The sequence below is a fragment of the Vulpes vulpes genome, chromosome 4 (genome assembly GCF_048418805.1).
Source record: "Vulpes vulpes isolate BD-2025 chromosome 4, VulVul3, whole genome shotgun sequence".
NCBI lineage: Eukaryota > Metazoa > Chordata > Mammalia > Carnivora > Canidae > Vulpes > Vulpes vulpes.
In genome coordinates this window covers 131,360,935-131,388,867 of record NC_132783.1, presented here as the reverse complement: position 1 = coordinate 131,388,867, position 27,933 = coordinate 131,360,935, and the positions used below count along the sequence as shown (strand labels likewise).

Here is a 27,933-nt window from a genome sequence, read left to right as displayed (position 1 = left end):
TGGACGCTCACCAGTACAGCATGCTGGAGTTGAATTCTAGTTTCAGAGAAAGCAACTAATACTATTTTAAAACATTTTCTGTATATGTATTTTGGTGTTCTGGGTTGCGTATGAGCAGATTAAAAATGGATATTTCTGTCATGTCCAATCATTAATGCAAACTATAAACCATTTTTGTAAAGCAGTAATATTGTATTTGTTCCTGTACAAAACTTCTCTGGCTTTTGAAATGGCCCTTTGATTAGGGCCATAACTATAATCCCCAGTATAGGTTAAATCCATTCCTTGTATGATTTCACAATAATAACCATAAAGTATGGAATTATGTGTTACTAGCTCCATGCAAAAATAAGGAAATTCGGAGAGCTTAAATAAGTTCCCAAGGACCCATGGCTACAGAGTGTTCTAGAATGAGAACTCAGCTTCCAATGTTCTTTCCACTGCACCTCACTATTACTGCTTATACTACACAATTTAACTAGGAATTATTATTTGTGAAAATAGAAAGCAATTTCAGTGGGTTCATATTATTAGAGTTCATCTGACAATCGTGTCTTAAATAACTTCAAACTCCCTGATACAAAGTTAGAGAAAAGCCACTCTTCTAGAAATCCATAATCAAATTTGATTAACTTTACAATTTTTCCTGATTCCAAGTAAATGTGTCATTCTAACAGTTATATTTTACAGGTTTTTCTGCATACTTATTTTGCATACTTAGAATGAGTAACTATATTTTGGTACATACTTAGAATGAAATATATCTCTTGACATCATCTTGCTTACACAGTAAAAATATGTTCTAATGTTAATAAAACCATATTTGATGAAGTCCCTTTTGTTTCACTTTGTATAAAATATGTGACTGTGAGCTCTATAATGAGCATATATTTTATTTCCAATCTGCATTTATTATTCCACCTTTTCATAAAGTGGATTTGAAGAGAGCTGGAATTTGTAAACATGCAGGTTGAATTGTCTCCCTTAGCTGTACGGTGTGTAGACTTTGTGTATCTGTCTCCTAAGCACTGTTAACCCAGTAGTATTTAGTGGGGATAACGCTATTCATTTTTTCATTTTCAGTGTGGAAAAATTAACTGAGGTGGCCCGTTATCACATTGAAACATCGACAAAAATTCAGAATGAACTTTACCTAGACCAAGAAGATTTCTTCATTAATGGAGATTTGAAAGTCTTTCCAGATCCCCCTCCCCCAGTGCGCCCCCCACCTGTGGAAAAGGAAGAAAATGGCACCCTGACCATCGAACAGCTTGACAGTCTTAAAGATCAGTTCTTAGATATTGCACCCAAAGGTAGGAAAAATAATTACCGTGGAAAAACCACAGAAAAAGTTAAGACTAATCAGGGTAGCAGTTACCTGTTCACAAATAACATCAGCCCTCTGGGATCACGTGTCACCAAAAAGATGCCCTCACTGTGTTCCAGTTTGCCACATGTTTGCTTTATGCAACATAGATATGAATGAAACAGGAGGAAGATAGTGACTAATACTTCAGCAGGGTGGTCATCCTCCTTCCTGGAAATTCTCCTCTTTGGCCCAACCCTGCCCCTGGCCAGAAAGCTGGTAAACTTGAGTCTGACTATGGCAGCTGAGAGAGACAGCCTCTGCACATATGTCCAGTCGAGGGTTTGGATTGGGATCATGAGTTTGCGTTTCTGTCTCCCCCACTAGTCTGGGGAGGGAGACCAGGGTAGAGAACTTCCCTTTTCTCTCAGTGCTTCATAAACTAAGAACAGAACCAGATAAGCTGTCACCAAAATATTTACCTAATTGAGTAATGTGTTCACATGTATGTATACATAGAATTTTATGCCTATGACACTTTATTTCCTTCACATGCTATCCATTATGGCTCTATAGTATGTGCATGGGCTTTTTTTTTTTTTTTAAATTCAGTCTCTTTTGACTTCCAGATATTCTTCAATGAATTCCATCAGTTGACAGCACAAGTAATTCAGACAGATCATGTAGGTCTAGCATCTCATCTCCATTTTACTGGGCTGGACACTGAGTCACAGAGCAGTTTTTACATATGGTCATATGTCATCCAGGCCTCTTCAGATTCAAAGCTCTTGCCTCTTCTCATTGAACTAAGTCACCTCTCAGAAACAAGTTTATTTTATCTTCCAACATCCACCTATTGGAAAATCATTACTTTCTCCCTAGAGAATAGCCAACTGACTTTAGTCTAGCCCTAACACACTTCTACTTTCATAGTGATTATATTTCATTTGTTTTTTAAAAGTTCATTATTTCTGGAAACCCACATCAAATCTCATTAGTCAAAGGGCATTCCTGTACTCTAAATCTGAATAACTCTTTGCTAAGCCCAGTGGGTGAAACAGGTGAAATCTTGTACACCTGGGTGACCCTCTACCCTGGCACACATCAGCTCATCTAATCAGCTTGAGTGGGTCTCCACCTCGAATATATAAAGGCACACATGACAACTGTGGATGGACACCAACACTGGTTGGCAGTGTTTGGGCAGGAAGGAAACGTGGCCATTGGCAGGTACCAAACAATCTCAGTTTTATAAAGCTGAGTCCACAAAATCTCTTCCATCGTTTGGTCAAGGAGATTCCATTCTCTTCCCCACCGTGTGGGTTTCACAAGGCCCTCTTATTACATATTCCCTTCTCAAATGTTGCTTTTGCCCTTCATTTCATCCACACTATTTTTTATATAAAATACAAAGATACATGTATAAAGACCCTGAATATGACATATAATTTGATTTAATCCTACATTAGGGTGATGGGATGGAAATCATCCAATTAGCAGGTCAAAACTAAAAGCATTTGGGGATATTTCAGGAGGTGGAAGAGGATTTTGAAAATTGTCAGCCACTCATAATCCCTTTTAAAAGAGACCTTAGTATTTATGATGATAATCACAATACATTCCTGGATCCAACCTCAAAACCAGAGCCTGCCCTTCAACTAAACGTTTAAAAACAACAAACAGCAGCTATAAGTCGGCATGTGCATGTCTTAGAAGATTAACTCTAGAAGCCTTTGGGACTAAAATATGTCAACTGATACATTTATCTGTTTTCTAAATACAGTAGAATGAATGCAACAGCTTTCAAAGTATGGTAGAAAGAGGAAGGAAGGAGGAAGAAAGTAAAAGAGGGAGAGAGGAGAAATAGTTATATATATATATATTTAAAATGTAGATGTAAAAGGAAAACCACTTGCCCAGGGACTTAGAATGTAATTTGAAAAGGCAAGCATGGAAGAAGAAAATATAAACTTCTATTGAGTTTCTTTCTGGAACAGAATATGAACTTTATAAAAGTGTGTAAAAATGCAGAGCAAGAGAGGATCAGTGCCCAGTGAAAGTAGGTCAGGGATACAGAGGATATCTAAAGTTAGAGGAACAGCCACTAGCCAACATGCAAATAAGAGGTATGGGTGTGAATGTTCAGGGAAAGGTCAGGAGACTGTTTTGCTTCTCCTTCCCCAACTGCACGAACAGCAGGCAAACAGATGGGGAAGGCTTTTCTGTCTGAGGAAACACCACCAGCCACCCAAGCTGGAGAATCCACCCAGATTTAAGAATAACCATTGTAATTACTGCACAAGTTACAAGGCTATATAATACTGTGAGATTTGGAAGTCTTACTGGTTCAATAAATCACTTTACGTTCTTTATTATTTGCTCAATTATGCTATTTGAATACACACACACATATTCATTGCTTTTCAAGTACATGTAAGACCTTAGCACAGTATCAGGTAGTCTATCATTAAAAGTAATATTCATTGTAATTAGTCTTGCTAATGTTATAAAGGAAGGCAAAATAATGATCATTCCATTTTCTGCATCCCAGAGTCACAGATCTGTGATGACTTCTTAGAAGTCAGGCTGCAAATGCTGACATTGGCCCTCCCTGAGGAAGTCCAGTAGTTACTGCTCACCCTTTCTCACCAACTCCCTTAACCCCAAAAAGATCCTTTGTCTTTCTTCCTCAGCTCTGTGATTGTTGTCCACTGCCTTAAATAATATACAGCCATCCATCTTTTAAGTGAAGTCTTTTGTCATATTCCTTCCGAGAACTAGAAAACAGTCTTTTATGATACCTTCCACTGTGTTTACCTTAGAACTCTACAGTTTCAAAAGACAATCTTAGTTGAAGTGATCGGTTTTCAAAGTATGGAGCAACTGGCTGAAAGTGGCACATTTCTGAATGTGTGATCCTACAGAAGTTCTTCCTTGAGCTTGAAAATTGCTGTTATTTTTAAGCCAAGAAATATGAGCATTTCCTTAAACTATTTCATAAATGCCAGTGTAACCTATGGTATCTAAGATGTAACTTTGAAGCTTACTAAGATATGGTAAAATATGATGAACAGATGGATGTTTCTCTAGGAAAAAAGCATACATATTTACACATCGTCATTATATGACCAGGCCTACCAGAGGATGTTTTAGCACATTTATAAGGAATGGTGATGTCATGAAGTTTCACTTTGGTAACTTTTAATTATGTTGCATAAATAAAACTATTGATGGAAATTGAAAATCTTTAAGTAAAACAAGTGACTTTAAATACTTGTGAGTAACTAGTATCAGGATATAAACAGAAAGAACCAAGGCTTATGGAGTTTTTTGCTGAGTATTAGCTACTCTACTTGAAAAATAGAAGTCTTCATTAAAATAGACCTTTACTAAAAAAAAATAAAAATAAAAAAATAAAAATAAAATAGTCCTTACTAAAGATAATGGAAAATTGAAAATGCATCGTATACCGCAATGCTTATATATTCAACACTCCTCTCGTGGTCAAAATCTGCCACTTGTGATGATTTTAAATCTCCTTTGGTAAAGGCAGTCATGAGAAATAAAATACCATCTGTTGATATGATCATCACAAAAATGCCAGAAAGGAAAAATGACTGTATGCATGATAATCCAACAAGATTGTACAAAATGCAATGAAACAATATGTCATGCTGGCATTTTCCATGCTACCCAGCAAAGATCCATACTTTAGAATCTCAGGAGCAGCTTAAGTAAGAGAAAGCCAGTGAATCGACAAGACATTCTTTTATTGACTGTCCCAGGAATCATTTCCATGAGCGTACTTCCAGCACAGGGTGAAATTTAGTGAACGTCCTCTGAATTAAAACAACAGCCAATATTGGCATGGTGTCAGGCCCCATGCTAGCATTTCCATGTTGATTCACTTCTTACACATGGCTGGCTGAGTAAAAAGACGCCGCTATGGTTAAGAAGGGTCAGACAGCTCTTTTCAAATCTACCTTTTGTCAAATGATTGTATATGATCTTGGGTAAGTTATTTAGCCTCTCTCTTCTCGACTTCCTCCTCTGGAAAATCGGATATTTCAATGGAGTTGCTATAAGTATTAAAGTAATTAATATAAGTAAACTATTTAGAGTCTGGCACGTAGAATGTGTAATTTAAATGTAATATAAGCCATTGTCATTTAATTATATTATTATAGTAATATATTATTATATATAATATTATAAAGTAATATTTGTATATATGTAAATAATATTTATTATTATATAACATGTAACATTATACAATACAATAGTGATACAAACTATTCCAATTATTACCTAAAATGTTAGCTCCATATGCTGAAGGTACACATACCACAACAGGCATCTAGAGCATTACTCTGGAACATTTCCAGAAAAAAAAATTACACCACCTGATAGAATTAAACCATAAGGTATGTGGCTCCCCAAGGGGACCATAAACATCTCAAACAAAAACACTCATTTTGTGTACTGCATTAAGCTCTGGGTAGGAACATCTTGTCTCTAAACATCAAGTGCCAAGCACATCAGGAAGACAGTCTTTTTCCAATGGAAGCTATTTGGAGTCTGTTGAAACCAGAACACTTTAGCAATGTTCCTCAGGCCCCACTTAAACCAAAAGAACTCCTTTTCTTTGTAAACCCATCAGTATTCCATGTAATGCCTGTAGATATTTGGCTCATGGCTATTTTGGCTTCTGCTTGAGTGGCTCTGCAGAGAGAACACAGCCCAGCAAATTCCACATCCGCATCACTTCTTCAAAAGAGGCAGCTTGTAGTTGTTCAAGGTTATGATACTGTTCTAAAAACTGGGGAGGGGACCTCCTTTGAGAGGCTCTTTTTTAGAGACCCTTAGGTTCAATGATTGGCCTCAGAGACATAAGGCACAAACAGAACTCTTGTCTGTGGTGGCTAAGCTAGATCATTCGGCTACATGGTTTTTACAAGAATTCAAAGGAGGAAGTAGTTACTGCTGCCTGTGCAGGTCAGAATAGGGGTTAACCCAGAGGAGAATTGTTAAAGGAAGCTTCCAGGAAGAAAAGCAGGGGAAAGCATACAAAGGGGAAAAGAGAGTAGACATTGAAATTTTTGAAGTTGCATGACATATTCAAGGAACAGCCAACAGACCAATTGGGGCAGAAGGCAGGAGGTGAGGACCACAAAGGCTTTGTGGGCAGATTGTCAAGTCTCACAGTGGCTTGCAAAGGACACACAGGAAAGGATTATCAAAGGCCTTTAGAGCCAGATGATGTGGTGAGTGGATTACAGGGAGGAAGAGACTGTCTGAGAACTCAGCAGATGCTGCTCTGTGTCTCTACAGAGCCTTGGCCAACAGGAAGACAGGATTTAAGGGCACGGAGGGTGGGGTGGGGGGATCATTAGAAAGTTCAGTGGATCTTTCTAAGCTAGTGTCTCTGAGAAAATTGTAGAAATAGGATACTCTATATATTTGCAGGAAGGTAAACCCCATGTAATCTGAAACCTGCTTAAATTAGTCTGACTTTACACAAATCAACAAATACAGAAGGATTTCTTACAAAAGGTACCCTAGGGAAAGATTGATGTTATTAACAGAAATACCTCTCCAGGTGACAAAATCTAGGGATTATGCAAAAAAGGAGTAAGGCCCCTGTATGTCCTGTGGTTCTCTCGGTGGGTGAACTCCTTCCTCTACATAGATTCAGATCACGGAAATGCAGTAGTAAATCTAGAAGCCTTTGGACCTGTTAAAACCATTTGTGGGCAGAGTTTCAGCTACTTCTTCAGGAGGAACCACATTCTCATGAAGCCAGAGAATTTACATGAGGCAAATGAGAAGTATGTGCTCAGAATCAAGATAACACCTTCTGGAAAATCTACTCATAAAACTACAAATGTAAAAGCTAGCCAAATCGGTAGTGAAATTTAAAGTCCTTCCCTTCAGTAACAAGAGACCTCTTGTCTCACGCATTCATTCCTGGGTTCACGCACCGGCTTGGGACCCAAGGTCTAGCGTGGGAGACTTGATAACCCAGGTAGGGTCTAGAATGAAGGCAGGACATATTAACCACAAGGGGGCTCACTTCAGGACACAGTTCATAGTTAGGATCTAGGAAAATGACAACAGTTAATATTTAGGATCTGGTGGGGGGGAGAAAACAGGGATGTGTTTTAACAGTAACAACTGCAAAAAAAAAAAAAAACTGATTAAAAGGCAAAATAGAAGTTAGGTGCAAATTGGGGAAGAAGGCAGCAGCAGGTTGACTAATGTTGAAGGCTTCCAAGTAAAAGACGTTAAGAGATATGTGATCATGAAAATCAGTTAGGGATGTTTATTTTCCTAGACATCTGCCAAGTGCTTCGCGCTCACCTAGGCATGATAGAGCACAAAGGAAAGAAGTGTGGTTCTGTCAGAAGAGTTTAAAATCTAGCTGTCAGTCAGCCTAGGACAGGAAAGCAGTGAAACGAAATGAAATGCTGAGCTTGTATGTCGACATGAGGTAATTTAGTACAATATCACAGAAACACATATTCCACTTTCCTGTTAACCTATAAAATAGGACAAAATAATCTAATGATTGGTAGGGTTACCGAAATCACAGGAGGGAAATAAATGGGTGGCCTAGGCTGCCTGCCTTTAGAGAGAACCTGTATTTTAGGACATTGCTTTGTGTAACTTAAATTTTTTTGTCCTTATGTCCAGATAAATATATATATTCCAGTCTCCAACAAGTATGTTTCAGATATTAGATCTTTGGGGAAAAGAAAAAGATGAGGCATGAGGCATGGCTCCTTGAAACCACCTGGGACAGGTCTCAAAGCCTGAAGCCCTTTCTGTAAATGAACAGGCTGGCTCTAGTACTGCCAGTGAGGATGGACTGAGGTGGGAGGGAAGAGATGGCCAAGGTGAATCTTGTAGACATGCCGCCTTGTGTGTCCTGTTACTCTTTCTTCTCACTACAGGAAGCAAATGTCAGCAAAAAGCAATGTCTCTCTTATGCGTAGAGAATAAGATTCTAGAGTGAAGGAGAGCGTAGCAGCCTTTGCCCTTATAAGAAACCTGTGATAGTGAAGTGAGTAAGCATGCGGGCTGTAGAGTAGGATTGCCTGCTAGCAATCCAGTACTCCACCACTCACCAGCACCGGGACAACAGACAAATTAATCAATCTCTTTGTACCCTTGTTTTTTTTTAATCCATAAAAATGACAAGTAATTGGTACATTTTCTTACCTATAAAATGGAGATGATGGATTATGAGGATTAAGTGGTATAAGCCACTTAAAGCACTAGCCAGAATGCCTGACATACTACTTGTAAGCACTCGCTGTAGTTTTTCCCAGAAATAGTGAGCAAGTTTTGGGGTCAGAGATAAGCAAAACTGAAGGTAGACATTGGGGGTTGCTGAAAATAACAACGTGGAGTTATTTTAAAGGCAGGGATCTTCCAGGTGACATGAACCGAGTCACCGAAAAGCAGAAAAGGCTGCAGAAGCTTGACCATTACCTTCCAAAAAGGAACGATCAATTTTTGAAAATCTGGCTGAAAAAATACCCTTGGCTTATATATGATGAGATGTTAAATCTTATGTTCTGTGGCCTGTGTCGTAAGCACGGAGTGAAGTCAAAGGGAAATCAAGTGAGTTTTTTTTATGGCACTGACAACTTTAGGACAGAATTTCTCAATGCACATCATCTCAGTGAGGCTCATGTCAAGGCTTCACTAATAGAAGCAACAAATGGTTCTCCAGTGAATGTCGCCACCACAGATCTCATGGTGACAACCATGAGCAAAGTCACCCTCGGGAGAGTAGAGAACTTATTCAGATCATGCCATGCTATCGCCAAGACGGGACGTCCTCTCAAAGACTTTATCTGGATGTGCAAGTTGGATGATATGAAGGGGGTCGATATCGGCCCCGTATTCAGAACTAACAAATCAGCAAGAACCTTTACATATTTTATTGCTGAAGTGGAACGGAAAAATCTTAGGGAGAAACTAGAACAAAGTAAATTTTTCTCTGTCCTCAGTGACGGAATCACAGACAGTTCAACCAAGGCAGCTGAACTTGTCTATGTGCAGTTTGCACACGCGGGAAAAGTGCATTGCCAAATTGCTGGGGTACAGACAGTAGAAAGGGAGGATCCTTTGGCAATAAGAGATGCCATTGAAAGAACTCTAGAGAGAAATCTTCAACTTAAGCTATCAGACCAAGACTGGGCCAAGAAACTGGTTGGTTTTGGAAGTGATGGTGCCCTTGGCTCAGAGAGAGAAAACAGCAGGGTGGCCCTGCTTTTAAGAGAAATCCAGCCATGTGCCCTGACTGTATACTGCTTTGCACACCATCTTGAACTGTCTTACAAGGCGGTGTTCCAAAGCGTTCCCCTGTACAACGACGTCAGAAATCTTCTTCACAGCATCTACCACTTCTACCACAGTTCCCCTCTGCACAGGAGTTCTCTGGTAACTGCTTTCAAAGTCCTTCACCTTCGACCTGTGATGCCTTCTCAAGTAGGGGGCAGGAGGTGGCTTCAGGAACTACAGGCAGCTCTCCAGAACTTTCTCAAGGGATATCCTGCAATAGTCCAGCAACTGCATTCGGTAAGTAATTTTGAAATACCACGCTGGGTTAGCTTTCCAGAGTGACAGAGAATATTTTTATTGAGCAATTTGAAATCATAACTCTGAGAAAGACAAACCAGTATTTTATTCCTGATCTATGTTACAGGGAGATGAAGGCAGGAGTGACACCAGTCATCAGAAAGCCAAGGAACTCCTGGGGTTCCTTCTCCAAGCAAACATTGTTAAATTCATCCACTTCTTAGTGGATGTCATTAATGTCCTTAGCATTCTTTCCCGTGTCAATCAAAACAGAAATTCTTCCATTGCTGATGTGTTTGCCACATTAGAATCAACACTGGAAATGCTCAGAATATATCAAACAAGGTGAGGAGTTGGGAAATGGTCTGAGGGTCTGTCAAACTAGACAGCATGACTGGGGACATTATTTGCCAGGTGCTTTTTCATTTAATTGTTTATTTGGGGAATTTTTTTTTCACCCCCCCAGACCAGGACCAAAGGAACGTTGGGTGGATTCGGTCACGCACTTTCATGGCAACTGCCTGGGAGGAAAGGGAGACATTTCTGATGTGAGAAGAGTAGTCTTAACACATCTTATCAAGAGGCTGCAAGGTTGCTTCAGAGATGCCAGCCAAGATGTGCTGAAGGCTACCATGATTGGAAGCTTTAAACTGTGGCCTGCGAAGATAAATCAAGGTACCCTGTATGCACTGACCCCAAACCTTTTGTACTTTGGCTGTCTGTAGGTTTCTTTCTTATATGTGACTCTTTCTCTTGTATATCGATGGCAGAATTTGGAGAAAAAGAGGTATCCATCCTGATTGCCCATTATGAACCAGTACTGGAAGCTGCCAACGTGGAAATCGACGAAGTGGACGCTGAATGGAGCATGTTGAAATTAGAGATTTATGCTAGGTAAGCATGGTTGGTATTTACAAATGTTTGAATGGCACTTGGGAGTCTCAATAACTTATATTTTTCATTCTTCCCCGCTAGATTTCAGAACATCCGCAAATTGACCTGGGATTTTGTGAATTCTGTTTACTTACACAAGTATCCAAATATCTTGACCTTAGTGGACCTCGTGCTGACCCTCCCTGCAAGTTCCGCGGAGGCAGAACGTGGCTTTAGTCAGATGAAACTCACCAAGTCACAAATGCGTGCCAAAATCAAGGCTGAAAGTATGACGGATCTCCTTGTAATTCAGTTGAATTCTCCGGACATTAATAACTTTGACCCTCGGAAAGCTATCCATTTATGGAACACAAGAACACCATCTGCAGCTGATGACACAAGACCTAATTCTGCTTATTCGTCAAACTCTGAAAGCCATGATGAAAGCGATTCGTAATATGACAAATGTTGACTTCGTCACTGATCAAAGCAAAAACAAATTCTTTGTAATCTGAAATTTAGAAGTAAAATAGTAACCACTCTTCACATCAAACACGAAAGGCATTTGGCATCTTATCAAAGTGAAAATTTTCTGTACTTTCCTTTAAAAAAAAAAAGATGTATTTATTTTAGAGAGAGAGTGTGCATGAGGGAGCAAGGGGGGTGGGGAGTGCAGAGGGAGAGAGAGAATCCTAACACAGACTCCCCGCTGAGGGCAGATTCCAGGATGCCAAGAACATGACTTGAGCTGAAATCAAGAATTGGCCTCTTAACTGACTGAGCCACCAGGCACCCCTTCCTGTACCTTTCTAAGTCTACTTCTATATCCACACATTCCTTCACGTTCTTTGGATGCAATGTGTTATTTTGATGTCATCTTTTGCAGAGTTATTGCTAAGGGTGACTAGACTATGACTATGGTCTGAATTCCCTTTGGCCTAGAACCTTCCCATAGTTCTAAATGACAGCTGCATTAGATAACTAACTTGGGCCAAACCAAAAAAGAGGTTCATTTGCTTGTTTGCTTAGATCCATGAATAAAATCTCTAGGTTTATCTGTCTATGTTATCACATTTTATGTGAAGGTCATATCACCATATGCCTTGGCAATGTTAAGATCATATATTAAAATACTTTTCACATTTCACACTAAGGTCGCCACATAAATAATTACTGTGTAAGCTGGAAGTATTGTCTTACAACACTTTGCACCACAACTATTAAAGAAAGTGGAACTATATTGTACATAATTTTTAAATACTTAGAGCCTCCTCATGGTTTCATAAAAGAGAACTTATTTATGGTTTCATCTTGAAGAGCATGAGGGATTATTTCTAACTTGTCTAAAGACAATGTGGTTTTTCCTGAAAATAAAGCTCATTTTATTGAAAACTCTACTACCTGGGAAAATGTTTCTCATCTCTTTAAAATTGGATACATGGGTTTGATCAAAAAGGATAGAGAATTTGTTTCTGAATGACCTGTTGGATGGCCAGTCATATCAAAGAAAGAAAGATTCTGCTCTTGCCACCCAAAAAAATAATTTCCAAAACTCAAAATTGTGTATTTGGTTTGAACCACTGACATTTAAAAAGGATTCATGCATTTTCTTAAAGGTTAGAAGAAATGTTAAGGTTCACATGGGACTTTCATAAATGCTAAAAATTCAGTTGTAAAAAGAAGAATTTGAGATGCTACATCTATGTTTCTATTTCTACTCTTTTTATCTCTAAATAAGGAAGAATAGCTCTATACTCTGGACCTGAAAGACCGAATACATGTAGGAGTCTCTCCTGACTCTAGAAGGTACTTCTGTCAGAGGGGTAGACAGACATTTTTTAAGCAGATTCATTTATTTTTGTTTTCCTATTTTTTTCCTATTTCTTTTTAATGCATGTGCATGCAATTTGAAATGAGAGACAAACAAAATAGACTCTCTTTTGTACAGGATAAAATATAGAGGCAGTTGGATAATTAAATTGTCACTTCCAGTCCAGTGGGCTAACAATTCAAGTCTCCTCACATTTACAAAAACAAATCTCTGCTGAACTAAGTGCAAAATGAGGATAAATATGTTATCATGATTACAGTGGTGATTTGTATGCATTTGAAACACTTTTATCCCATACTCACCAAAGTAGTTTATTCTTATACCCTACTGTATATAGGAATACTTAAGAGTTTTTTTTTATTTTACTAATTCTACTCTGAGCAAAAAGTCAAGGGAAGATTCAAAATTCAAGTATAAATTCTCAGTGTTTTTGCCCAATCCGAAGTGATTTATTACCCAGCCGAAAAACACATTACAACTTAGCTGAAACAATGAGAGCACATCAGGAAACTGATTAGTATTTTTATATTTTCAAATGTCTTCTGTTGCTAAAGATTATAGTTTTATATAACATGAATAAAGTGATTATACAAATACCTATTTTTGTTCTGCCTTAGCAAAAGAAAAAAAAGCCGTGTCATATAACATAATTAAAAAATATTTTTCATTATGCTCTAGGCATAATAGGACATAAAGCATTTACTGACATTCTGCTGGATCTGGTAACCCTGAACCTTGGAACAAACAACTTACCTAGTAGTTGGATGCACCTCACGCAACCAGAAGTAAGCTTCCATTTTGTTTGGGTTTCAAAACTCAGAATTCTTATTTGAATTAAGACAATAGTTTTAAATCATCAGTACTTGCAGTATCTGACATTTTAGGAGGCAATCAATAAAATTTGAATGAAGAGCAAATGAACTTGAATGTAAAATGCACTATGCACGTGCCCAGCATTGAATGAATGAGTGATGCCACCGACAGTCAATGAAACATCATGGAGCCCAGGAGGCTCAGTCTGTCAGCTTGTATCTGTTACTAACAGAGGGAATGATCCTGACTAGTAACAGTAGATGATTCTGGCATTCTTGCTTTTCAATGTAATCTGTTCCTTAAGAATGTACCAGAAAACAAAATGGTTATAGTTTTCCCTACAGGCTGTGGAGCCCTTGCACAGTCACATCTAGAATCTTTATCTTCCCTCTGTTGAAAAGGTACAGAGTCACTGGAGTCACATGTGTAAATTCATTGTATAACAGTAAGCAAAAAAACCCAAATGTCAAGGAAGCAAAAAAGTAAAAGTATCTAAGTATCTGATGTGGATTTATTAGTAGAACCAGAGGGAATAAGCCTGAGAACTGACTCAATCTATTCACTGATATAAACTCCTCCTTCCTTCATCTGAATGTCTCATAAAAAACATGAACTGATAGAGTTTCAAGGTAGAGTCATACAAATATTCCAATGGCATTTCCTGTTTTCTTCTAGTTGCAGGAGTTAACATCTTTATTTATAGTAAATTCGGAGTTTGTGGACTGGCGGAAATTCCTATTAGTAATCTCGATGCCTTGGCCCATCCCCATGGAGGAAGAGCTCCTCGAAACCCTGCAGAGGTTCAAGGCGGTGGATGAAGAGCAGTTGGGCACCATCACTTTTGAGCAGTATATGCAGGTTGCTACCAGGGTCTGGTGGCACTAATAATACTGGAGTACTTTTAGCCTAAGAAACGTATAACTCACTGATGTCACATTGCCAGGTCTTAGGCCAGTGTTCTTCCCTTCGGGTGTCCATGTCTGGGCACCCAGAGGCAGTGCAGCCAGTGTCCAAGTGCCAGGTGGAAGTCTAGCTTCCACCTCCAGGGGAAAGGATCTGGAAAAAGCCAGAGCTGCTAGGAGAACTAAGAGTTCTGAAAGAAGTCGCATCAGCTTCATTGTCCTTTTCCTAGCTCCTACACAATGGTTCTAAACCATGGCCAAAAATTAGAATCACCTTCAGAGCTTTTAATACATCTAGTGTCCAATACCCAATACTCTGGGAGTAGTAACAGTAGTACTACCCAGGGAAATGAACACAGGGAGAGGGGAAGGTTTGTTTGTTTTTTTTTTTTTTTTTTTCTCCATTTGGTCATGATCATGGTGAATGATGAGATAGTTTTTGATTAAGTTTGAAATGTCTGCGAGAAGTGCAGACAGAAACGTCCAATCTGATACAGCAGATGCAGAACAGATTGCAAGTCACTATCATGTAGGCAGTGGTTAAATTTAGGAAGGGACGAGATTCCCAAAGGAAGTGTCGAAAGTGATGAATAACTTAGTAGCAGGATACCTGGCCACTGGACTGGGCAGGAAGGATATATAACAGGTGACCTTTTCCAGAGCAATGTTGGGAGGGTACAGAATCCAGATTGCATAGGATTGATTACATGAATAGATCTCTAGGAAGTGAAGATAAAAGTCAATTCAGTTTTTAGAAGTTTGGGTGGGGAAGGAGAACGAAACCCCGTAACTAAGGGGGACTGAATTACTTAATTTCGTGTCTACTAATTGAAATCATCTTATTGCTCATCATTTCACATTGCTGGTAAACACAAAAGATGGAAGCAATTATAAGGTTCTAATTTTGAAATAGGGTAATACTCTTTAAGTGCCTGTGTCTCATGCGTATTTCAATATTGAAAGAGCACATCCCTTCCTGCTTCTCTTTTTGTCCTTAATGGATGGTATGCTTATAGACAGCCCCGATGTTCCCATGCTTGTGCTGTTCAGCCAGAGGAAATAACACTTGAATAGAAGAAGGTTCCTTCAAGGCTGGTCAAAGCAGGTGCTTGGCTGATTGGGCTTTGATATATTTGCTTCCCTAGTAGAACGATTTATGGATACTATCGCTGATCTCGACTTAAAACTTGTGAAAACGATTTTGTCTAAAAACAAAAACAGAGCAAAACTCACTCTGGTTTCATCACTGAAAGATTTTAAAAGTGAGCACTTGCGAAATTACCAACCTTCACTACAGTATGTGCCAATTACTCCAGGCTATCAATTTAAACATCCTTTTGTACAAAACATGAGACAAACAAAGGATGTTGGCAATTTCTACCAAAATGCTGAGCCAAAACCAGAAAGCTCCTTTACCAAAAGTGTAAATTTCTTAGAGAAATTTGGTCACTGCATTTAAAAGAAACACAGAAGTACTTATTTGAACACCTCCTGCGTTTGGGGAGCAGTAGATTTCCAATTTCTGAACTCAGCACTCTTCCCCACCCACCCAATTCCTCGTCCACAGGAGCCCCAGGAGAAGGAGGCCATTTGGAAGGGCCCAGTTAGTCATCCCACATGACTTTCACAGATTTCCAACACTTGCCAGCTCACACACACATGCCAGAAACAAAACCAAAAAAAAAAAAAAAGAAGAAGAAGAAAGAAATAAAGAAAGAAAGAAAGAAAGAAAGAAAGAAAGAAAGAAAGAAAGAAAGGAAGGAAGAAAGAAAGAAAGAAAAGAAAGGGAGAAAAAGTTATATGGGAAAAGTCAAAACCATTTCTAGAGCAAAATGTTATGAGATTTGTTAAAAATGCTATATTAGAACAGGAAGAGAGCATAGCACGCATGAAATGGAGTTCTCTGGGAGAGAAGGCCTCTCTGCCCTGCTTTTTATTTTATCTTTTTTCTTTTCTTTTGACTAATTGCAAGGTCACAACAGTCACTTAAGAGCGTGCTGATTGCCCCAGCTTCTAAACTGGAATGAGAGAGTTGGTGAAGTCGACAGGGCTGTGTACCTGGGCCTGTTTGCCCTCTACCCCTAGTCCCCCTGCTGCTGTCACATGCTTGCCTCCACTGTGTGAGGAGGCTGAGCCACTCCATGTAGGATTCTTTGATATTAAACTCTCAGCTCACCTTCTGTCGGTGAGAATGCATGTGATTATAGGCTTAATGAGTCAGCCCAGGACCCTGTAAGTCTACTTTAACATGTAAAAATTCCTTTGGAAACTCCCTTTATCTCTACTCCCCAAGATGCAGTGTTGGCAATCACCCCCAAGTACATGACCGACCATAAACATCTGAAGGGTTTCATGATCAAGTTTTTACTAAACAGTAAGAAACGACCTTTCCCAGCAATAGCTAGCCCCCCTCAGGATCCTGGAAGCCTTGTTTCCAAAATACCTGGGAGGCTTACCCTATCCCTAACTCCTTCCCAACTTGAAGCGTATGATGGGCCACTTCTCATGACCCCAGTACAGTTTTTTCTGCCCATGGGTTCTGTCCCCATGCTTTAATAAAACCTCCTTTTTGCACCAAAGACATCTCAAGAATTCTTTCTTGGCTGTCAGGTTCAAACCCTAATATTTTTCCTATAGCAGACCATGTTTTAGCAAGAGAGCACAAGGGACATTTCCATCTTTTAAGGAAAAATCACTTAATAATTCAGTGAGGCAGGATATGGTTGACACAACCTTGCTTTATTAATTTAAACCCTACTATCCAGGTTTACGTTTAACATTTCATATTGCTAAAATTTTCACGGATGACTTTTTAAAAATCTTAAGTTGTTTTCCAGTCAGGTTATTTTTTTTCCTTTCTAATGTGGCCCTCTTGTGTGAGAAATACACAGTGTTCTCATTTGTGCAATACCATTTATGCAATGGCTGAGAAATGGTAGGAGGAATTGGGATCCAATCTCTATTTCTTTTTTCCCTTCTAGCTTCTTTTAATATTTCCCCTTTGCTCCCGGTTTCCAGCAATTTGATTATTGTGTTTCTTTGTGTGGTTTTCTTCATGTTTCTTCTGCTTGGTTCACTGAGCTCTTGAATTTCCATGGGTTTTGCCATTCTGGTCAGATTGGAAACTTTTCAGGATTTCTTTTTTTCTTAAATACTTTTTCTGCACACCCACCCCTTCTCAAAATCCAGTCATGTCCTTGCTGTCCCACGGGTCACTGATGTTTGGTTCATTTTTTTTTTTTTTGTCTTTTTTTCTCTTTGCTTTACTTTGTATTCATTTCTATTCCTAGGTCTTCGAGTTCACTGATCATTTCCTCTGCAAAGCTGAATCTGTTATTAATACCATGCAGTGTATTTTTCATTTCAGATATTGATTTTTTTGTCTCTAGTAGTTCAAGTTGTTTCTATTTTATATCTTTCATTTCTCTCTTCATGTGCATGTTTTTTTCCCTATCTCCATGAACAAATGAAATATATTTAGAACAGCTGAAGGAATATCCTTCTGTATTCATTCTATCATCTGAGTCATTTTTGTGTTTGTTGTTATTGATTGGTGTTCTATGGGCGTGTAATATGGCTTTTTTTTTGTATACTTAGTAACTTTATATTGGATGCCAGACATTGTGATTCTTACACTGGTGGGTGCTACGTGGAATCACTTTTATCCTTTCAAGGTTACAACAATATTTGTAAGGCTGGGTCCAGTGTGGCCTTTAGGTGAGGGCTAATCAGTTCCCACTGCTAAGGTAGTTATCTCCTGAGGGCTCTCTCCAATGCTTATGTTTGAGGAGATCATTCCACTCTGCCTGGTGGTGACATGGACTCTTCCTCCCAGCCCCATGTGAGGCTCAGGAATTGTTCAGCTTACTCCTTTCTTGTGGTTCTCTCTCCAGCTTATGGTATCTTCCACAAACACACATCACCAGATTGGCGAGTCAAGACTTACGAAAATCCATCTGTGAATCTTTGGGCTTGCTCTCCCTCTCAGTATATCACTAGTATTCTGTCCTGAAAATTCTAGCCATCTTGTCCTCCCTCAACAACAAAATCTATCTTCTCAACTCAGAGAGACCACCAGGCTCTATTTGGATGTCTCTCCTGGCACTACAGCCTGGGAACTCCCTCCAGGCTAAAACACTGAAAGGACTCCTTGGTTACTTCCTTCAGTTCAAGAATTACTCTCTTATGTTGCCTATTGTCTAATATCAGAAAAAAATTCAGATATCTTGTTCGTTTTTCTTGTTGTTTTAAAGCAGGAGAGTAATTCTGAACTTTGGTGCTCCATCATACTCCTTACCTATGTTCCTCATCTCTCTATCCTCCCATTGAGTAGTACTTACCTTCCATGGATTAGCTATTGGGCAAGGGTCTCTTCAGTGCAAAAGCATATTCAAAGCTCGAGCCCATACTGGATCTTAAGTTTCTTCTGAGTCTTCTCTCTCACAGGGTTCCATGTGGCCAACATCTCCTTTGTTCCAAATGAAAGAACCTCCATTTGAAACTTTGGGAGCTTCATCCCCTTACAAGTTACCTAAAGCCATTCCAGCCTTCTCTCAAAGCACAGGTGATACTTAGAAGGAAAGAAAGCATAGAACATAGGCCAGAGTCAGGTTAGGCAAGATAGGGGCTCTTGTCAACGGTGCTGAGAGTATGTTATCACTCTGGAAGATGGTAAGAGAGCTAAACCTGGGAAAAAAATGCATATGCATATGAAGTGCTTACCATGTACAAAAATTAAGGTTGGCATGATGTATTCTTTAAACCCAAGGAATTTATACCTGATGCTCAATAGCAAACATGAGTGGCACCACAATGGACTAAAAGTCCATTGTGTGGTGTAGACACATCAAACTGGAATTCAGAAGCAAGATCAAGGAAGGCATCTCTAAGGTGATGTGATCAGAATGGAGCCCAGAGAGATGTGCAGGTTTACATGGGTGGACAGGAAGTCACCAGGTAGGAGGGATGATGTGAATGGAAGAGCAAGAACAGGAAATGGTTCCAAGCAGAGAATATGACAAATTAAAGTCTTGAAGAAATTGATATGGTTTCATGGTACAAGCTGAAACGAATAAGAAGGAGACTAGAGATGAAAACAGTTTGGAGCTTACGGGGGTGGCCTGTGACGGGAAAGAGGCTCTTCCCCAAGATGGCAGGAGTAGGGTTAGAGGGAAGGAAGAGAAGGGAAATTCATTGCCAAATAGAAATCGAAGGTTTCGATAATTGGTATCACATATGGGTTGAGAAAGAGGGATGTCATTAAAAAGCAGGCCATTGAGCTTTTGAGTCAGTCATTCACTCACAAAGATTTTTCTGGCACCACGCTAGGCTCTGAGAATAGATAGTCATATGAACAGGACGTGTGGAATGTGAGCTAGTGTTATGAGTGAAGACCCCTCCAGAATGTTGCCATGCAGGCAAAATCAGGGCAGTGACCTCCAAACTTCATCACATGCTCTGACAGCTAAGATATAGCTAATATCCCCAATATGTGGGTTTTAATTTATAAATTATGCATGTGTACTACTGCACTAATACATTATTTATATTATCAAATATTTAAGAATAAAAATTATATAAGAGTGATATCAAAAATATGTATAAATGGAAGTTCTAGTATTTTCTCCTGTTTCCCCTGGTTTTTAACCCCATATTTTGGAGACCACTACTCTTAGAGTGTTGAACAAGATGGATTCAATCCCTGTGGCTTTTAGAGGAATGCTACTTTAATAATTTTCATTTTTATTTTTTGTATAGGCTGGTCTGTGGTTTACAGGAGATGAATATATAAAAATTCCAGAAAATCCTCTTGAACCTCTGCCGTTCAATAGGCAAGAGCATCTTACAGAGGTAATTGCTGAGATCCTTTAAAAAATTCACTACTAAAACACTGCTAATTTCTGTCTTTTCTTCCACTCGTGTAATTTGTTTTGGATTCCATCACCCCCGCCTCCAGTTCCTTTGTTGTATCCCTAGAATGTAGACTTTAATGTTCATAAGGTGGCAGCACAGAAAATTTTGGGGGGAGGAGGGAGGGACCAAAATCTTAAACAGAGTCCCACTGTTAACTCTCTGTATGATCTTGAACAATTTTCATAATCCCTCGGGTCTCACTTTTCTCATCTGTCAAAGTAAGCTGTTACTTGACATATTTGCCCTGAGTGTCCTTCCAATTCTAAAAGCTTAGGATAAGAACTGTTATGTTACCAACACAGCAATCCCCCCTTGGGTATGATACATCCCAAGACCCCAGTCGTATACCTGAAATTGTGAATAGTACCAAACCCTATATATACTGTTTTTATAAGTTAAACTTATAAATTAGGCACAGTGAGAGACGAGCAGTGATAGTTAATATTAAAATAAAACAACTGTGAAAATAATTCTGCAATGAAAGTTATGTGACTATGGTCTCTCTCTCTCTCTCTCCCTTTCTCTCTCTCTCAAAAAAAATTTTTTGTGCTGTACTCACCCTCTTCCTGTGATGATGTAAGATGATAAAATGCCCGTGTGATGAGATGAATTGAGATGAATGACATAGGTGTTGTGAGGTAGTGTTAGGCCACTAGTGACCCTCCGATGATTTGTGAGGAGGAGGATCATCTGCTTCCGGACTGAGGTGGACCACAGTGGACCGTGGGTAACTGAAACCACAGAAAGCAAAACCACAGATAATGGGGACTACTGTATATGTTTTTGTTTATTCCTCTTTGACTTTCATTGACTTGTACAACATACCAAGGGTTGCATAAGTATTGCCCATGACCCACTGGATTATTATTATCAATATTATTATTACCAATAATGATATTACTAACCTCTATCCCTGAGCCCACAAAAGAAAGCAGGACCTTAATATTGTAAAGTACTCTGGCTTCAGTGAAGTGTTTAAAACATAAAAATATACCTAACACAACCAAATTCAATAGGATATGAGAAAAGTTGAATAGGGATTTAGACAGCTCAGCAAACTAGGTGTATCAACGGTCCAATTTCCAGCCAGCCATCAGTTTAAAACTGCAATAGAGATTGTACGTGACTCCAGTTACGGCCTTAAAGTGAACAGTTTCCTTCAATTGGATGCATAGTTTCCGAGCACCTCTCCCGAGCTAGCAGGAGAGCAGGTAAGAGAAAGGGGTCAAGGCGTCACCAGAGTCCAAGACCCGAGACTGGCAGGTGCAGGAGCAGCTTTTTGTCTTGGTTGTGGTGGGAGTTTTCAATGTGAAACTGGAGGATGGAGACCAACCCTGTAAAGCCATCAGGAGGCCAAAATCTGCCAGCAGTAAACAGGTTCTTCTGTGAAGAAATGGGCAGTCTGAATATGATGTCAAGTCAAAGCACTTTCCCTTCCAGCCACAAGTTTTAGAAATGTTGACTGAGGGTAGAGCCCTTTAGTTGCTCACCCAGCAGCTAACGCCAGCAGACTGTGCCCTGAGATGGCGCCCTGAGGACTGCAAGGCAGTGAAGCAGGAAAGGGCCTTTGGGTGCCAAGGGAGGGAGTGGCTGCCACCTATTGGTGCCCAGACTGCTGGAGAATGGCTTGGAGGAACAGAACAAAGTTGGCGGTAGAGGCAGGACCATGAAGCCTGAGAAAGCAGTGGGGCAAAGGATGGGATGGCTGGCGTGTGTGTGGGAGTGTGAGTGTGCATCAGTCTGATGTCCGGAGGATGGAAAGGAGTGGCACTTTCCACCCCTCATGACTCAGACACTGGGTGCTCAGGATTACGTAAGTCTCAGTGCCTTTTTTTTTTTCTTTTTTTAGTCTCAGTGCTCTTAAACTGGGCTTAAAAGCACAGATTCCAATGCTTGTACGCTTCAAAGTCTTGATGAAGTTACCTAACCCCTCTGTGCCTTAGTTTACTTTTATCTCTCTCCGGCAGGGTTGTTGTGCAGAGTGAGTGATTGGCACAGAGTAAGCCCTGGGTATGTGTTAGCCAAGCAGAAACCAGCCACGCTAACTGTACTTGGTTGAAGAATGGTTCATGGGTAACATGCTAAAGAAAGGGGTGCAAAGAAAAAAGATAAAACAACAAACCAACTTTACCCCTTTGGCTGTAATTAGAATAGGAAAGACCAAATGGGGGTGGAGATGGAATGCCCCATGAAGAGGGAATTCTGAGGGTCAGGAGCCCTGAGCTCTGTCCCCAGGTCTGTCACACTGTAGGATGCTGATCAGGTCCCTTCCCTCTGAGGAGCTCTTTACCCTCTTAAGGAGAGGCCCTGGACTACAGGCTCAGGTCCCACCCAGAGCCCCTGCTTTGTCATTTGTGCTCTCTCTGACCCAGGGCCCACCTCTGAGCCATACTGGCAGGGGCTCCTGGACATAAGCCATTAGCACAGACCAGGGGCTTGGATGACCCCAGAGTCCCAGGCACTGGATGAAAGGCCCCATTGCCTCCAAGAAAGGAACTCTGAGACATGTCCGTGTCGCAATCACAGTGATGTCCCCTGACACTAACGGCATACTTCATTATGACTGACCGGGTTCCACAGGCCATGTCCTGGCATCCCACACACTCAATACCAAGAGCAACTACTCCAGTATTTAAAAATCCTTAGTGATTGCCATATAAATTGACAAGGCAATTTGATTTTGCCATATTCAAATTCACAAGTGTTGTCTTAATCTCTCCACAGCTTCCTTTCCTGTGAAATCCTTCTATTACTTTGGACTGGTAATATGTGTTGAAGCCAGGTTTCAAACACTAGTTGTTTGTTAACAGATCCTAAGTGCCTATTTCTACCTCAGGTCTCCCTTGTAAACCTTCTTCATGCAATTGCCCATTTGACATCTCCACTTGAATATTCTAGTAGATATTTCAAACTCTGTGTCCAAAGCTAGCTACCTGGACTCCCATCCCCTCCACCCCACCGCTCCGATCTTCACTCAGAGCCCTGTCCGTCTTAGTCACTGGCAACTCGGACCTTCCAATTGCCAACGTCCTACTACACATCCCCAAATCTTCTCTCTTTTTCAAAGCCCACATTTGATTCCTCAGGAAATCCTGGTGGTTCTATCCTCAAAATATACTGAGGACCAAACTGCTTCTTCTAGCCCCATGGCCATCACTGGAACAAGCCACAGGCGTCCTCCCCTGGAAGACTGCAACAGCCACATGATGGGTCTCCCTGCTTCTCCTTGTCTTGGTTCAGATCATAGCAGCCTCCACTCATATCCTCCCATGGCTCTGCATTTTACTCAGAGGAAAAGCCCAAATCCTTAAGTAGCTAACCTGGCCTTGACCCTGTTCCTCCCTCCCCTCATCGCCTGCTGTGCCCTAGCGCACTCTGCTGCAGCTACCCTGGCCTTCTTACGAGCAACCCGGTGAGGCATGCCCCTGCCTTAGGTCATTGACTTAGCAATTCCCTCTGCCTGTAACACTCCCACCCCGGATATACTCCCTGTCTAACACCCTCCAATCTTTGTTCAAATTTTACCTCCTCAGCTGTGCAATCTGCCCCACTCTTCACTCCTAATTCCTCTTTTCATGACCTGCCTTTTGCATGTGTTTCCATAATCACTACCTAATTTACCTGACTTATTTTATGTATTCTTCATTGTCTGTCTTCCCCTTCTAGAAGACAGAGATCAAGAGCAGGCATCTTTATCTCTTTCTTAGTGAATGTATTCTCAGAGCTAGGTATGGACTATACCTAGCTCATCATATTTGTTCAATAAGTCCTTGCCAATACCCATTCATTAGCTCAGAGTCTCTGTGAATCAGAAGTCCAGGCATGGCTTAGATGGGTCCTCTGCTTGGAGGTCTCAGAAGGCTGAAATCAAGGCATCAGCTGCAATTGTAATCTCATCCAAGGCCAATTCCAAGATTGGTTCTGAGACTGCCTTTCAAGATGGATTATTGGCAGGATTCAGATCCATGTAGTTGTAGGATTGAGAATTTCAGCCATAAGAGACTGCCTGTTGTTCCCTGCCACATGGCCCTCTCCACAGCTGGACAGTTTGAGTCTCCATGGCCAGAAGAAAAGCATCTCTCTGGCTTTAAATCTCTCCGTTAAGGCCTCACCTGATTAGGTCAGGCCCAATGGTAGGCTTCATTTTGATTAAATCAAAATCAACTGATTAAGGACCTTAATTACATCTGCAAAAATCTCTTTATCTTTGTTATATAAGGTGACTTACTAAATGGGAATGATTTTCTTTTTTTAAAAAAAGATTTTATTTATTTATTTGCGAGGGGGGGTACACAAGCAGGGGGAGCAGCAAAGGGAAAGGGAGAAGTAGGCTTCCTGCTGAGCAGGGAGCCCAAGGTGAGGCTTGATCCTAGGATCCTGGGATCATGACCTGAACCAAAGGCAGATGCTTAACCAACTGAGCCACCCAGATGCTCTGGGAATGATTTCTTGTCACAGCCACAAGCCCTATGCACACACAAGGAGAGATGATACAAGATATATATGCCAGAGAGTGGGAACCTTTGAAAGTTTCTTAGAATTCTACCTACTATGATATTTTAAATAATCTTAGGAACACAGCGAGCCTTACCTTTTATGAATGTCCTATCCATTGACTTAAAATCAAGGCCATGTAATTACAGAAAGAGCCCAAATATCAGCTTATTTCATTTTGCACATATTTTTTCAAGATAGGATATTCAGTAGCTTTGTTAATGAAAATAATGATGCATTGCATCTGCAGAGCATTTATAAGGGCAATTCAGTGGAAATCCTAGCAGAATTCAACAATTCCTGTGGAAGAAATGGAAGATAGGTCCTCAGGGACCCTTTGGTGGTTATCTGTTAGTGTCAGTCCCCCTTCTACTCCTAATCCTGCTGGAAATCCCTGAAGTAACTGAGAGGCAAGAAGGGATGAAGAAAACACAGAGTCCTGAAGGAACCCACCAGCTGGATCATGAAAAAAACCCAAAGGATGCCTTACCGTTAGAGTGTTTTTAAGCATCTCAGGATAACTCTGCCTGGCTTATAACAGACCTGCGACTCAGTTAACCTTGAAATAAGTGACTAAATGAATGAACTTCCAGATTCCATTGACCTCTAAGACTCCTTCCTGCTTTGTAACATAACAGATTTTATGCAGTTTCCTATCAACGTGAGTTTTATTTAAATTTTTATTGGATTTGTCAAGTATCAGAAACTTATTCTCCCAACCATCTAATCAAATTTGTTCATAGTTGTAAGAATTGTAGGTAATGGAGAATAGCCTAGGCACTTGGTATCTATGGATCTAGGCATTTGGGCACTTGTACCTCAATGTGTAGGCCAGGACCAGTAGTGTTAGAAGCATCTAAGAGATTACTGTATGTGCAGAACATTATATCACTCCAGAGCCATCTACTTAATCAAAATCTAAATTTTAGAAGAAGATTCTCCAGGTCATTAAATGTACATGTTTGAGAAGAGCTCATAAGGAAGCCAGTGTCCTCTTCAAGCAGGGCCACGTAGGTGCTTTACTGCTTAGGTGTGACCTGTGAGTCCCAGGGTTTGAGCTGCTTTGCCCCAGGGCATATTGGGTTCCCACGCACCAACTTTTCTTACCGCCAGATGCACAGCACACTACCTTATAGAGCTGACTGCCAGCTCAGTCATTTAGAGTGAGAGAGAAATTGCCAAAAAACACTGGTATTCAGTGGTTAGCACACTCCTCCAGAGCGAATCCACGGTAGAAAAAGTCACGTTATTACCAACAGGTTGAGTATGGAGTTCAGAGCACTGTTGGCCAGTTGAAAGATTTTTTTTTTTTTTTTACGATTGTATTTATGTATTTGAAAAAGAGAGAGAGAGAGAGAGAGCACAAGCAGGGGGAGAAGCAGACTCTGGGCTGAGCAGGGAATCAGACCCAGGGCTCAATCCCAGGACCCTGGGATCATGACCTGAGCTGAAGGCATATGCTTAACCAACTCAGCCACCCAGGCACCTTGGTTGAAAGATTTTAATGGCTAAAGTCCCAGGGGCTCTCCATACAGAGATAGAGTGGAAGCTTTATATTTAGGAGTCAAGACTCAATTTGTCAGAGTGGTGATTAGGATAGACAGGTAGGTCCTTGCTCTGTAGCTCCCTTTTCCTGCTTAAAATATAGTCCCCACCACCTTTATAAGCACATTCTTTCCTAAGTTTGTATCAACAAGTTTGTTGATACAAAGCATATAGCATATAATTATATATGCTAGCATATAGTTTCTTTAACATTAGAATTGTGAGCCTTACTTATTCTGTTTTTTAACTTAGCATACTCTTCAGTTAATACCATTCATTATGTATTACATTTACTGATTCAATCCTCAGAAAGTGGTCTTATTCCAAAGCTCTTGGAAGGATCCGTCATTGCCTGTCCATCCAGTGACTACTCATTTTAAGCCTTTTATCTTTGATTGAAATTCTTCTTGTGTGGCAGTTTTTCTTTAGGCTATTTGCTGACCATGAGAAGGATCCACCTCAACTTGACTACACACAGATGCTGCTCTATTTTGCTTGCCATCCAGATGCTATGGAAGGGGTCTACAGGGCCCTCAGTGTGGCCATAGGAACTCATGTCTTCCAACCAGTCGAAACTATTGCTATTATTGGAGAAAAGGTAATCGTGTTCCAGAAATGGACTAGCATTGGGGTTTGGAGGGGGATGCCAGAGGCTCCTAAACTTATAACAACAGAGGCTTGGTTTTTTCATCTTTGTATTTTTCTGGGTGCCTAACACAGCACTTTACACAAAGTAGGTCTTCATAAAGCTTTACTCAATTGGATTAAGAACTAGAGACTCACTATCCAAAAATATACCTTTGTAGTAAAATCAAAATTTGCTCAAAGTTTCTTGATGGAATCCAGGTTTGTTCTGTAAAAGACAGCCTTTAGTTTACGTAAAGTGCTGATCCTTATAAATGAAAAAGAAGTGGGTATCAATCCAGTCTGTCATACTATGTGGAAATTCTACGTGAAACAAATTCAGGCCTCAAACGTCCCACATATATGTTCACCTGATAGTATTTCAGGCCAAAACCCAGCCACCTGAAATTCACAGGTACCTTGTATCTCCTGCATCCAAGGACGAAGAAGCTTAATAGCTAATAAAACCTCACATTCCCCTTTAGATTTCTAACGGGTTGGCATTCCCTAGCTTTTTTGGTTGGAAAAGCCTAAGAACAGGGTGCTAACTAATGTACTTATTAGGTGCCCATTTTGACTTTTTAGTATTCCCTTGACCCTTTGGGGACAGAGTTGTGGTCCTTGTAATGAAACGCTTTTTCCCTGTCCATCTTTTATGGACACAGAAGAGAAAGAGACACTGCCTAGTAAAAACTCTCCAGATGTCCCAGCCACACTTATTTGCCTTTCATACGTGCCTTTCAAAATACAGTATGCTGGATTGCCTAAAAAAAAAAAAAAAAAAAAAAAAACCTTGGCGAAGTTTCTGTGACAGCTTTCACATCTGGGAAGAAATAGACTCTTAGATGCAACCCTGAATTTTGACCCTGAGCAAATGGACAAGAGTTGCCCTTCCCCTTCTACCATGGCCAGAGTGAGGCTGGACAGGTACCTAGGAAGTTGACCACTCAGGACTCTAGCCCGACGTGCTGTAGATGCTACTTCAACTTTTACACAGTGACAGAAAGTATAGCAAGGACTGTTGGTTTCACTCAAGAATTCTG

The 27,933-nt window shown here is 40.3% G+C and overlaps 1 protein-coding gene across 6 annotated transcripts in view; it reads left to right on the top strand.

The window, feature by feature from the left end:
- SPEF2 (sperm flagellar 2) overlaps nucleotides 1-27,933 on the top strand; it is a 164,484-nt gene that overhangs the window by 122,976 nt on the left and 13,575 nt on the right. For 4 of the 6 annotated variants that reach the window (XM_072757103.1, XM_026016692.2, XM_072757104.1 and 1 more), the window contains 6 exons: nucleotides 1,084-1,313; nucleotides 8,730-9,895; nucleotides 10,023-10,240; nucleotides 10,362-10,570; nucleotides 10,666-10,789; nucleotides 10,871-12,165. In XM_072757103.1, the coding sequence (XP_072613204.1) occupies nucleotides 1,084-1,313; nucleotides 8,730-9,895; nucleotides 10,023-10,240; nucleotides 10,362-10,570; nucleotides 10,666-10,789; nucleotides 10,871-11,225 (2,302 nt within the window). In that variant the 3' untranslated portion in view covers nucleotides 11,226-12,165. Of the gene's footprint in view, nucleotides 1-1,083; nucleotides 1,314-8,729; nucleotides 9,896-10,022; nucleotides 10,241-10,361; nucleotides 10,571-10,665; nucleotides 10,790-10,870; nucleotides 12,166-13,277; nucleotides 13,385-14,087; nucleotides 14,271-20,071; nucleotides 20,165-26,684; nucleotides 26,865-27,933 lie in introns of those variants that run through there. The other 2 variants (XM_072757106.1, XM_026016694.2) reach the window with 1 other exon arrangement.